The sequence below is a fragment of the Podarcis gaigeae genome, assembly GCF_964106915.1.
Source record: "Podarcis gaigeae genome assembly, chromosome: 1".
Classification (NCBI taxonomy): domain Eukaryota; kingdom Metazoa; phylum Chordata; class Lepidosauria; order Squamata; family Lacertidae; genus Podarcis; species Podarcis gaigeae.
Window position 1 is genome coordinate 128,801 of NC_139678.1, and position 11,914 is coordinate 140,714.

The following is an 11,914-nucleotide window of genomic DNA, read 5'->3' on the forward strand; positions in this document are numbered from 1 at the left end:
CTCCAGCAGGCCTGACTGGGTGGCTGCCAGTGCTCTAGGTGGTCGATACACCCGCCAGACAGCCAGGCTTTCCTTGGTGCCCCACACCAGGCCAACACATTCAATGCCGGAGATCTGTGGCTCTGGCAGAATCCTGAAAGAGCAATTCTCCTGGATTAACGACGACACCCCTCCCGCCAACCCACAGTCCGCGATTGAACTACGCTCTATTCTGGTCTTGCTTTCAAATGTGAACTGTTGACAGTGCAAAAAGATATAATTGCAACTGTTCACTTTGCAAAGGAAACCATCATTTGTAGTTACCATCTTTTTCCATGTGTTAGTCAATGTTTTTTGCTTTAAAAAACTTACTCAAAAATTGAGGTTGGTCTTATACACGGATGGTGAACCCCAAATTAAGAAATCAAAATTTTAAACATCAAACAGAACTTTGATATTTTCCTAAATATTCAAAACACTGGTATTTTTAGTATTGTATATTTAAACATCACCGGCAGTGAGCTTTTTTTAGGTGATTGCAAGCTCGCCTCCACCCCCTCTGTCTGCCGCCACTGCGCCACACCCACTCGTGCCTGAACCTGAGCCCGAGCCATTATATCTTCTATTTATATATGACTGGGGGGGGGGTCATTCATCCAGAAACAGTGAAAAGATTCCAGAACAGTCGTATATAAGTGGGATTGGCACTCTTGAGCATGCACAGCTTCAGCTGGAAGTGCTGATAAAAGTAGAACTTTTGTTTTTTTCCTTTTGCAAACAACTGACCAACAAATGCTGCCTACAAACTGTAGTGTCATGACTGCCTATAGACTGTGTCCGCCTGCATCTCACTGCTAAAAAGAAAGAGTGAGACTTAAGTATGACGTTACAGCTCTTGCTATAATGATTGTAAATAGTGTTACTGTGAAGCATTTATGACCAGTCAAGCAATAAAACACTTGACTGAGTTTTACGGTGTCTGTGAATGTTTCTTCTCAAAGTGTAGCTTCAACTGCTGACGACTGCTTCCAGAAACTCTGAAGGACTGAAAGCTGCTAACAAGGTGCCTACACATGAGTATACTTATGCAGCAAAAGTGTGATGGACTGTGACCTTTAATACTCCTTGGAGGAAAAGGTGGTATAAAAAGGCAATAAATGAATTTTAATAAGGACAAATGTAAGGTTCTGCACTAACACAGGAATAATCAGCTGCACATATATACAATGGGTAATCCTTGGCTTGACACGAGTCAGCAGTGTGATGCTGCAGTCAAAAAGGCTAATGTCTGCATCAACTGAAGTATAGTGTCCAGTTCAAGGTCAGACTAGTCCTTGGACAAACTACACCTGGAATACTGTGTCCAGTTATGTGCAGAGGAGGGTGGTTAAGATGATCAAGGGTCTGGAAAACAAGCCTTGTGAGGAATGGTTTAGGGAACTGGCTGTGTTTAGCCTCGAAAAGAGGAGGCTGAGATGGTGGAAATAGCTCAAGGAAGAGCTCAAGGAAGAGCTTTCTGGTGGTGGAAGCTGTTAAACAGTGAAATGAACTCCCTCAGAGGGTGGGGGGTGCTCCTTCATTGGAGGATTTTAAGCAGAGGCTGGATGGTCATGTCATGGATGCTTCAGCCGAGATTCTTACATTGCAGGAGGTTGAACTAGATTAACCTTGTTGCTGTTTAGTCGTGTCCGACTCTTCGTGACCCCCTGGACCAGAGCACGCCAGGCCCTCCTGTCTTCCACTGCCTCCCGCAGTTTGGTCAAACTCATGTTGGTTGCTTCGAGAACACTGTCCCACCTTCTCGTCCTCTGTCGTCCCCTTCTCCTTGTGCCCTCAATCTTTCCCAACATCAGGGTCTTTTCCAGGGAGTCTTCTCTTCTCCTGAGGTGGCCAAAGTATTGGAGCCTAAGCTTCACGATCTGTCCTTCCAGTGAGCACTCAGGGCTAATTTCCTTAAGAATGGATGCGTTTGATCTTCTTGCAGTCCATGGGACTCTCAAGAGTCTCCTCCAGCACCAGAATTCAAAAGCATCAATTCTTCGGCGATCAGCCTTCTTGATGGTCCAGCTCTCACTTCCATATATCACTACTGGGAAAACCATGGCTTTAACTATACGGACCTTTGTTGGCAAGGTGATGTCTCTGCTTTTTAAGATGCTGTCTAGGTTTGCCATCGCCTTTCTCCCAAGGAGCAGGCGTCTTTTAATTCATGACTGCTGCCACCATCTGCAGTGATCATGGAGCCCAAGAAAGTAAAATCTCTCACTGCCTCCATTTCTTCCCCTTCTATTTGCCAGGAGGTGATGGGAGCAGTGGCCATGATCTTCGTTTTTTTGATGTTGAGCTTCAGACCATATTTTGCGCTCTCCTCTTTCACCCTCCTTAAAAGGTTCTTTAATTCCTCCTCACTCACTTCATGGATCACTGCCTTGCCGTGGCGAAGGGGCTTGAATAACTCGGAGAAGCTATGAGCTATGCCGTGCAGGGCCACCCAAGATGGACAGGTCATAGTGGAGAGTTTTGACCAAACGTGATCCACCTGGAGCAGGAACCGGCAAGCCACTCCAGTATCCCTGCCAAGAAAACTCCCATGGACAAAGACAAGAGATTAACCTTAGGGTCCCTTCCAATGCTACAATTCTATGATTCTCCCCACGGTGAATTATTTAATGGGACGTGAGCTTGGTGCTCTTACTGAAGTTCTTTCCACATTCCAAGCACTGATATGGTTTCTCCCCTGTATGAATTCTTTGATGGACCACGAGATTCCCCTTGGAATTGAAGTTGTTTCCACATCACAAGCATTTTAATGGTTTCACCCCTGTATGAATTCTTTCATGTGAAGTGAGACTTCCTTTCCAGGTGAATCTCTTTCCACATTCCAAGCACTGATATGGTTTCTCCCTGCTGTGAGTTTTTTGATGGGAAGTGCGATGGGAATTTCGACTGAATCTCTTTCCACATTCCAAGCACTGATATGGTTTTTCCCCTGTATGAATTCTTTGATGGGAAGTGAGATTTTCCTTTTGGTTGAATCTCTTTCCACATTCCAAGCACTGATATGGTTTCTCTCCTGTATGAATTCTTTGATGGGAAGTGAGAGTCCCCTTGGAATTGAAGCTGTTTCCACATTCAACACACTGATATGGTTTCTCCCCAGTGTGAATTCTTTGATGGGCCGTGAGATGGGCCCTCTTACTGAAGCTCTTTCCACATTCCAAGCACTGATATGGTTTCTCCCCTGTATGAATTCTTTGATGGGAAATGAGATGGGTGTTCTGATTGAAGCTCTTTTCACATTCCAAACACTGATATGGTTTCTCCCCTGTATGAATTCTTTGATGGGAAGTGACACTTTCTTTCCGACTAAAGCTCTTTCCACATACCAAGCACTGATAGGGTTTCTCTCCGCTGTGAATTCTTTGATGGGAAATGAGATTATCCTTCCGAATGAAGCTCTTTCCACATTCCAAGCACTGATATGGCTCTTCCCCTCTGTGAATTCTTTCATGTGATGTGAGATGGGAGTTCCGACTGAAGCTCTTTCCACATTCCAAACATTGATATGGTTTTTCCCCTGTATGAATTATTTGATGGGAAGTGAGACTTACTTTCCAGGCGAAGCTCTCGCCACATTCTAAGCACTGATATGGTTTCTTGCCTGTATGAATTCTTTGATGGGAAGTGAGACCTTCCTTCTGGGTGAATCTCTTTCCACATTCCAAACACTGATACGGTTTCTCCCCTGTATGAATTCTTTGATGGGAAGTAAGATTTACCTTCCAAGTGAAGCTCTTTCCACATTCTAAGCATTGATATGGTTTCTCCCCTGTATGAATTCTTTGATGGGAAATGAGGCTTTCCTTGCAGGTGAAACTCTTTCCACATTCAAAGCACTGATAGGGATTCTCCCCACTGTGAGTTCTTTGATGGGAAGTGAGTGGGCCCTTCTGACTGAAGCTCTTTCCACATTCAATGCACCGATACGGTTTCTCACCACTGTGAGTTCTTTGATGGGAAGTGAGATGGAAGTTCCGACTAAAGCGCTTTCCACATTCCAAGCACTGATATGGTTTCTCCCCTGTATGAATTATTTGATGGGAAGTGAGACTTGCCTTCCAGGTGAAGCTCTTTCCACATTCCAAGCAATGATATGGTCTCTCCCCGCTGTGAGTTCTTTGATGGGAAATGAGATAGGAGCTTTGACTGAAGCTTTTTCCACATTCCAAGCACTGATATGATTTTTTCCTGCTATGAGTTTTTTGATGGGAAGTGAGACTCCTCTTGGAATTGAAGCTCTTTCCACATTTCAAGCACTGACAGAGTTTCTTCTCAATGGGATTTTTTTGATGGGAAGAGGAATGGAAGCTCTGACTGAAGCTTTCTCCACACACCATATAGTTATATGGCTTCTCCACTGTGTGGATTTTGCAGTGATCTCTCTTATTCTTAATTTCCAATTCATCAGCACCTGCGACAATAAGAGAAATGGATTAGAGCCTTAGGAAAAACTGAGCCCCAGATTATTGAACAATGATAATCAATGCTTGTGAGAGAGAGAAAAGAGAAGGGAGTTAGACAATTATTTATTTATTCATTTATTGATAATAATTAATAATAATAATAATAATAATAATAATAATAATAATACCCTGCCCATCTGGCTGGGTTTCACCAGCCACCCTGGACAGCTTCCAACAAAATATTAAAATACAATAATCTGTCCAACATTAAAAGCTTTCCTAAACAGGGGTGCCTTCAGATGTCTTCTAAAAGTCTGGTACTTGTTTTTCTCTTGACAACTGGTGGGAGGGTGTTCCACAGAGCAGGTGCCGCTACCGAGAAGGCCCTCCGCCTGGTTCTCTGTAACTTGGCTTCTCCCAGTGAAGGAACCGCCAGAAGGCCCTCTGCACTGGACCACAGTGTCCAGGCAGAATGATGGGGGTGGAGACACTCCTTCAGGTATACTGGACCAAGGTTCTGATTTGAAAGAGAGGTAGAGCTGGATATTATATGCATACTGATGAACACCCAGGTCTTACTACAAGGTTCAGTGTCTTTGTATTAACTGACATATTTATAGGAACCTGAGGTCAATAAAGCCTGACTCTTTTCTGGGATGGATTTTGCTTGGCCCAATCATGGACTCTTCTCCATCTCCAATGTTAGTTTTCTCTTGAGTCAACCAAAAACCCTGACAGAAGCTGTTTCAACTTTCCTAACAGCTCCGAAGCCTAACTGGAGGGAGAATATGCACAGACAAAACAGTTGATAGTCCTCCATTGGGGAGTTAGAATCCTTGATGCTGTAGATGGTGCTGTTGAGCTCCATCCAATTACTGGAGGTTTGTCACAATACTCAGTTTCAAAACAGAAATTATGAAGCAAGAGGGAGTCTTACTGAGAGAGTCCATGACCTCACGATTCTCCTCCATGACTTCCTTATGCAGAGTTCTCTGGTCAGGATTCAGCAACACCCATTCCTCATCTGTGAAATGAACAGCAACATCTTCAAAGCACACTGGACCCTAAAAGAAAAAGGTTGTCCTCTTAGACAGCATGAAGAATATAAACTGTACACTGCTCTGCTATTTTCTGCCTGTGAATTGCTGTGTTGTTTTAATTGGATGGGTTTGCTGCACATTTCAATTATGTGAGCTTGTTTTAACATTTTAATGGAATTTTTGTTGTGTATTTTAATGATGGGTATTAATTTTGTGTAATAGGGTGGAACTTCAAATCCTTCTGTCTGTGCAAGCATTCCAGCTTGCCATATGGAAAGATCCCCACTCCACTCCCCAATGCGCTGTTCTTGGCGGGGGGGGGGGCTAAAGCCAACTGCAAGGGGTGCATGGGGGCACAAGGAGCTGAGCCCCATTGTGCAACTGATGTGGCTGGCTAGAGGACTCCTGGCCACTGCTTAGAAGCCTGTCTTAGCATTCAACAATAAATATATAAATAAAAGTGCAACAACATACCGTATTTTTCACTCCATAAGACACACTTTTTTCCTCTTAAAAACTAAGGGGAAATGTCTGTGTGTCTTATGGGGCGAATGTGTGGTTCCTGGGGTTGGGGGGAACCCAGGCTTCCCCTACTAGCCCCGCAAGCTCTGGGAGCGGAGGCAAGGCTGCGCACAACCTTGCCACCGCTCCCCGACCTGTTCTGGGGGCTGGGGTTGGGGGAAGCTCGGGCTTCCCCCACCCCAGCCCCGCAACTAAAAACGAAGCAAAGATAGCGCGCAACCTCTCCAGCCGGGAGAGGTTGTGCACGGCTAAAAACGAAGCCAAGACAGAGAACCCGGGCTTCACCTGACAGCTCCAGAAGCCTGTCCGCTGCTCTTTGGGGCTGGGGTGGGGAATAAGATTCCCCCCCCCTAAAAACTAGGTGCACCTTATGGTCCAGTGCGCCCTATGGAGTGAAAAATACGGTAAATAATACTACCAACACTCAGAAACCTAGTTAAGGAGAGGTGGCTGTTGATTATTCACAGCACACAAATCTTCTGGAATGGCATGTTCAGACTTTGTTAAGGGCAGTTTCACAGCAGCAAGAGGAGGGGGAGAGATTCATTTGGGCCCGGAGGCACCCAGGCAGCCCCACCCCTCAGCCTCTTTCCCCACAAGGCTTCTTCCTCCTACTTGATCTGGTTCCACAGCCGCTGCTTCCCCTCCAGCACCATGAAAAGATGGAGGAGCATGTCTTGATGGCATCATTTGGTCACCTGTAAGTAAGAAGGCAAGTAGGAAGACACAGGTGCATGCTTCTCTCAGAGGTTAAGCAGCACGGCTCTAACTTCAGATGGGCCTTACATAAAGTCTTGCCTGCTGAGTGCATTTGGATGTTTGTACTCATTTCACATTTTCATGCTACAAAAATGGATCTCCTCTCCTTGGGGTTCTTGGGACTCAGCTACACAGCCACAAATAAAAGGCTTTAAGTGTGTTTTCAGTGCAATATACAATGTGACACTAAATGACGGTGGTGAGCTTTATGGAAAATTCAATGTATTTTTTAAAAAGCATTTTCAGAACAGTTTTTATGTATGTGTAGACTCCATGTTGGGCCCAAATGTCTTCCTCAAAAGAATTCAAAGAACCCATTATATTAGTTTCAAAATCAATAGCATGTGCCAAAATGTAGAAAGAACTCATCAATCCTTACCCAACAGCCTCTCTCTGGTTTCCAACAGAGTCCTCTCTGAGGAATCCAAGCCCTTTTCTGCAAACAGTTCCTTTCCCTGAAAGAGCAACAAGGATTTAAAACAGAGAAATTGGAGAAGTACTGGAAAAGGAATGGCAGAGGCATTCCTTGGATGCTTTCCAAAAAAGGATGGGATTTAGGGATGTTCTCCCTCACGTTTGGAGCCCCTTAGGAGCATCCAGAGGAAAGTCTCTCTCACCTGCTGCTCTGCCTGCTTTCTCTCCTCTGCCTGACTCAGGAGAAAACCTTCAGCCAGGGCCACTGCCTGGGAACTGGTCTCTGCTCCACATTCCCTCACCCAGCACTCCATCTCTAGTGGAAGGACAGCCAGGAACTGCTCCAAGATCACCAGGTCCAGCATCTGAACTTTTGTATGCCTTTCTGGCTTCAGCCACTGACCATCAAGACGGTAAAATTGGTTGCAAACTTCTCGGGGTCCTTCAGTCTCCAGGGAACAGAGCTGCCTGAACTGCTGGCTCTGCACCTCTGAGCAGAGGGTGTCCTCCTCACCCAGGACCTTCTGCATAGAGTTTCCCCAAAAACTCCCGCTGCTCCCAGTTTTGATAGCATGGCCTCTTCCTGCTTCAGGGTCAGCTGAGTCTTGCTCATCCATTTGTGCTCTCATGAAGCCTCGCGGAGATCCCTTTTCTTCTGCCAAGTTCTGTCTGTCCCAATTAGAAGCACTAGCAAGTCCTACAAAACAAGTGCATTGTTCTGTTATAAAATTGGTACACTGTCAGGAGAAGAAAAATGTTCCCTGAGTAAGGGTGGATGAGTCTTACTAGGAACCAGGGTTGGACTGCACCACAGCACAGTCTCTGAGCTTTCTCTAAAAGAAAAAGGAAAACTTTAGCCCTCCTAGAAGTAATGTTGCCATACAAAATGTGCAGACAACTGAGGGCATTTCTGGTTCCTGCCTTTCAGTCAATGCATGAAGTCAGAACTGCGACTGACGAGTGAGTACCAAGTGCATTGTGGACACTAGGCTGTGGGGGGTCCCCTAAACCTGGGGCCCTCAAAAGCTGCTCCCCGTCCTGTCCTCCCCCGCTAAACACACATTTCTTTCCTGTTTCTGTCTCATTTTCTAGCACTTGGAATCTCCAATGTTCTCAAAACATACTACTGGTGTGGGGTCTCCCCTTTTTTGTTCTGAGGGCCAGATACTTACCTGGCCAATCCCCTGAGGATGACGTGGGTAAGTTCAAAGCACGTGGGGGTGAAGCCAAGGGACAGCGCTAAAAAGCAAGTAAAGAAAGACTCGTCTTATTTCTGAGATCGTAAGTTGTTTTAAACGGTTTTAATGTGGTTTTTAATGTTGTAATCTGCCCTGGGAACTGAAGGTGAAGGGTGGATTAATAATGATGATGATGAAGATGATGATGATGTTGGTGTGACAAAGCTTAACCCACACACAGCCATATATGTCTGGGGGTACTCCTGAATCCAGCATGGTCACTTGAGGCTCAGGTGGCCTCAGGGACTAGCAGTGCCTATTTCCAGCTCTGGGCTAGTTTGCCATCTCTGTCCCTTTGGGACTGTGACGAGGTGTCCCTTGTAATCCATGCTCTGAATCAGATTGAATTACTGCAATGCCCTCTGTGTGAAACTGTCCTTGAAGAGGAGAAGAAGGAGGAGGAGGAGGAGGAGAGGAGGAGGAGGAGGAGGAGGAAGAAGAAGTTTGGACTTGATATCCCACCTTTCACTCGGAGGAGCGGAGACGCGAGGAAGAAGTTTGGACTTGATATCCCACCTTTCACTCGGAGGAGCGGAGACGCGAACCCAGTTCACCAGATTATGAGTCCACCACTCTTAACCACTACACCACGCTGTAGGAGGACTTGGAAGATGGTCCAAAATGCAGTGACCAGATTGTTGGCTAGCTGGTGGGCTCTTTATTAACTGTATTTATATCCCACCTTTTTCTCCAAAAAGCTCTACTTGGCATACACCCCTCCTCATTTAATCCCCACAATGACCTGAGAAAACATTTACTTGCTTTTTTAAAACTGCTGCATTGGTTGTGAGTTCATTTCTGAGCCCCATTCAAGGTGCTCACATTAGCTAAAGAACCACCTCCTCCTGAAAGGGGGGGGGGGAGAGTTAACTTAAGAGCAACCACAAGCTTGCCTCTCTAGGAGTTTGGCTATGCTATGTTGCTTCTGTTTAAACCAATTCAGGAACCAAGGAATCGAACCAAGGAATCCTACGTTGAACACTCATAATGAAACATATATTGCAGATATTCCTGCAGATGTATTTTGCTATTTTTGTGATATAAAAATGACATGAGAAGACTCGGTCTAATTATTGGTATCTGTCAGGGGTTCAGGAGCAGAGACACAGGAGAGGGAGCAAATGGAGAGCGAGGAGGAGGAATCCGAGGGGGGTGTAGGCAGTGACAGTGGTCAGAGGGATTCCACGAGTCTCTCCAGCGAATCGGAAGATTCACAGAAGGGAGCGCCGATGGCCAGGGCAAGGGGGGTGCCAAGGGGGAAACCCCAGAAGGAAGGGGCCAGCGGGGACTCCCTGAGCAGCAGTTGGAAATCAGGACCAGCTTCCCCACCAGAGCGCAGTAGGGGGGAGGAGTCCCAGGAATCGGGACCAGTGTTCTCACCACCAGCGAGAGGAGATGAGTCAGGATTGACCACGCCCACATCGGAGAGCGGGGAAACGGTCAGGAGGAAGGTTACCGGTCAGGAGGAAGGTTACCGGCTGGGCGCGCGCGCCAAGTTCAAATGTACAGGCGAGCGGCACAGCAGGTAGCCCGGATAGGGAGCCAGGTCCTAAAGCCCGCCGGAAGGAAGGGCAAGACTCAGGGGGGTCAGCGTCAGAAGAGTCCAGGAAGGAGGAAACCCCAGGGGGCAGAAGGACCCAGAGGAGGAAAGAACAGCGCAGGAGGTGGAGCCGGGCTAGGATCTTAAACTGGTGCGGAAGGGGTAGTGATTCAGAGGGGACTTCGCCGATCTAGAGTCAAGACGTAGGGCTGCACGCTCTGGGGTTTGAAATGGAAACTAAACTTCCATAAAGACTTTTGTACATTACATCAACCGGGCGTTGGTCCTCTGTGAGCTGGGACCTAGACGCAGCTCTGACAGTATCATTCATTACTTCTATTATCCTTGTTTATAAAGTTCAATAAAAAGTTATTCAAAGAAGAAAGGAAAAAGCATGCCCAGGCCACACCTGCAATGTACCTTCAAAGCAGAATCAGACCCCTCGAAAGAGCCATGGCTTCCAAAGAATCCTGGGGAACGTGGTTAGTTCGGAATGTTGGGAATTTCAATCCTCCGTGCTGCAGATGTGTGGGACTGTTATAGCACATGTCTGCATTTACATTCCGGCACTGATTGTTGGGAGTCTTGTGAGGGCGGAGAGCTGCCAGGCGAGATTCCCCCGTCCCACCCCCGGGGGTTAACAATCCGTCCTTCCTTCGATCTTCCGACCGTCTTTCTCTACGGATTGCATGGCTTTTCATTTTTATTTTTTGCATAGATATTTATGTCCAAATGGTTCTGTCTGGCTACCCCGCCTGTTAATACTCAATGTGCTTTGTCTCTCGTTCTTTGCACGCCCGCTTCCCCCCGAGGAAGAGCCGAGATGCTCGCCTCCCTCCTGCCCTGGGGGCCCCCGCGCACCCCGGCTGCGGCCCCGGGACTGGCTCCCCCTCCGCCGGCGGAAGAAAGACTCACCTTCCGAGGCTCCCAGGAGGAGAGAGACCCGAGCCGGAAGAGACCAGCGAGGAACCTGCGCCTGCCCTCCTCTCTTGTCCTCTCTAGGAATCCGGCGCCGTGCCTTTTAACCCTTCGCTTGGGCTCGGGATGCCTTCTTTTCCTGTCCGCTCTAGGAATCCGGCGCCGTGCCTTTTAACCCTTCGCTTGGGCTCGGGATGCCTTCTTTTCCTGTCCGCTCTAGGAATCCGGCGCCGTGCCTTTTAACCCTTGGCAAGCCTAGCGCGCCAAGCTCGGCCGCCCCCTGGCCCGGGAGGGAGTTCCTGCCTTGTTCTCTTTGGGGGATTCCCTTGCTCGGGGGCTGAGCGGTTCTTGTTCGAAACTTTCCTTCGTTTGTTTAAGACCCTTATTAACATCTCAGCCAGGGCTTTGCGGAGCTCAGGGGTTTCCTGTACCGGAAAAGGAAGGTTCTCCGAGGGACCTTGTCTTTGGACTAATTTGAATGGCGGGAAAGGAGAGAGAGTGAACGTGTCCTTTCTTCGGGACTGTGCAGCCAGTGCTGCCAGCAGATGTTTGTTCAGGGGACAAGGAAGAGACACGTCTCTGGTTCACCCCCCCCCCTCCAGCCCCCAGCCCTGCTCTTCAACTTCCTGCAATATCGGGGGGAACTTCCCGGTCTACCTTACAGGCCTGTTGTAAGAAGGACGGGGTTTGTTCTTAAGGAAACACTTCGAACACTTGGGAATATACTCTGCAGAGGTCTGGTTTATCTCCCAATGTTCTGCCACCCCGGCTTTCCTTGGCGTGGCTCTGGCACTGCCCAAACACCCCTGCACCACCCTCCCCCTTCATTCAAACGGCACAGCTATGAGATGGGTCTGGACTGGGTCCTGCACCAAACTCCCATCTTATTTCCTGCTGAGAGCTCTTCTTTGAACACTTCTCTCCTAAGGTAGCAAAGAATGAGGGGGGTGTGGTGGAATACAAAGGATTTATTGAAAAATAAACAAGGGTTTCAAGATAACTGTGTAAAAATGTTCATTTTTGTTACTTTATTACAGCAGG

At 47.4% G+C, this 11,914-nt stretch overlaps 1 protein-coding gene across 7 annotated transcripts; it reads right to left on the bottom strand.

Annotated features, from left to right (window-relative positions):
• Positions 1–1,122: 1,122 nt before the first annotated feature.
• On the bottom strand, positions 1,123–11,191 carry LOC310841800 (uncharacterized protein). Of its 7 annotated transcripts, none has more exons than XR_014562747.1 (8): positions 10,376–11,191; positions 8,350–8,416; positions 7,381–7,874; positions 7,143–7,218; positions 6,620–6,702; positions 5,380–5,506; positions 2,593–4,450; positions 1,123–1,646 (listed from the first exon to the last, which is right to left on the bottom strand). XR_014562747.1 is itself a non-coding variant. In XM_083733293.1 (7 exons), the coding sequence occupies exons 3-7, from the start codon at positions 7,804–7,806 to the stop codon at positions 2,775–2,777; spliced, it is 2,388 nt and encodes a 795-aa protein (XP_083589419.1). In that variant the 5' UTR covers positions 7,807–7,874; positions 8,350–8,416; positions 10,871–11,190; the 3' UTR covers positions 1,123–2,774. The 7 variants fall into 7 exon arrangements, 4 of the variants coding, with proteins under 4 accessions (XP_083589419.1, XP_083589418.1, XP_083589420.1 ...); XR_014562748.1 differs by having other exon boundaries at positions 10,871–11,190; XR_014562749.1 differs by lacking the exon at positions 6,620–6,702 and having other exon boundaries at positions 10,871–11,187.
• Positions 11,192–11,914: the final 723 nt, after the last annotated feature.

What these genes read in the sequence shown, in the direction of transcription:
- LOC310841800 (XM_083733293.1), bottom strand. Translation starts at nt 7,806, where the DNA reads ATGAGAGCACAAATGGATGAGCAAGACTCAGCTGACCCTGAAGCAGGA. An exon ending in CGGCTGTGGAACCAGATCAA is followed by an intron (nt 5,507 to 6,619) that starts GTAGGAGGAAGA and finishes TTTTTCTTTTAG; the next exon opens with GGTCCAGTGTGCTTTGAAGA. An exon ending in TGAGGTCATGGACTCTCTCA is followed by an intron (nt 4,451 to 5,379) that starts GTAAGACTCCCT and finishes TTATTGTCGCAG; the next exon opens with GTGCTGATGAATTGGAAATT.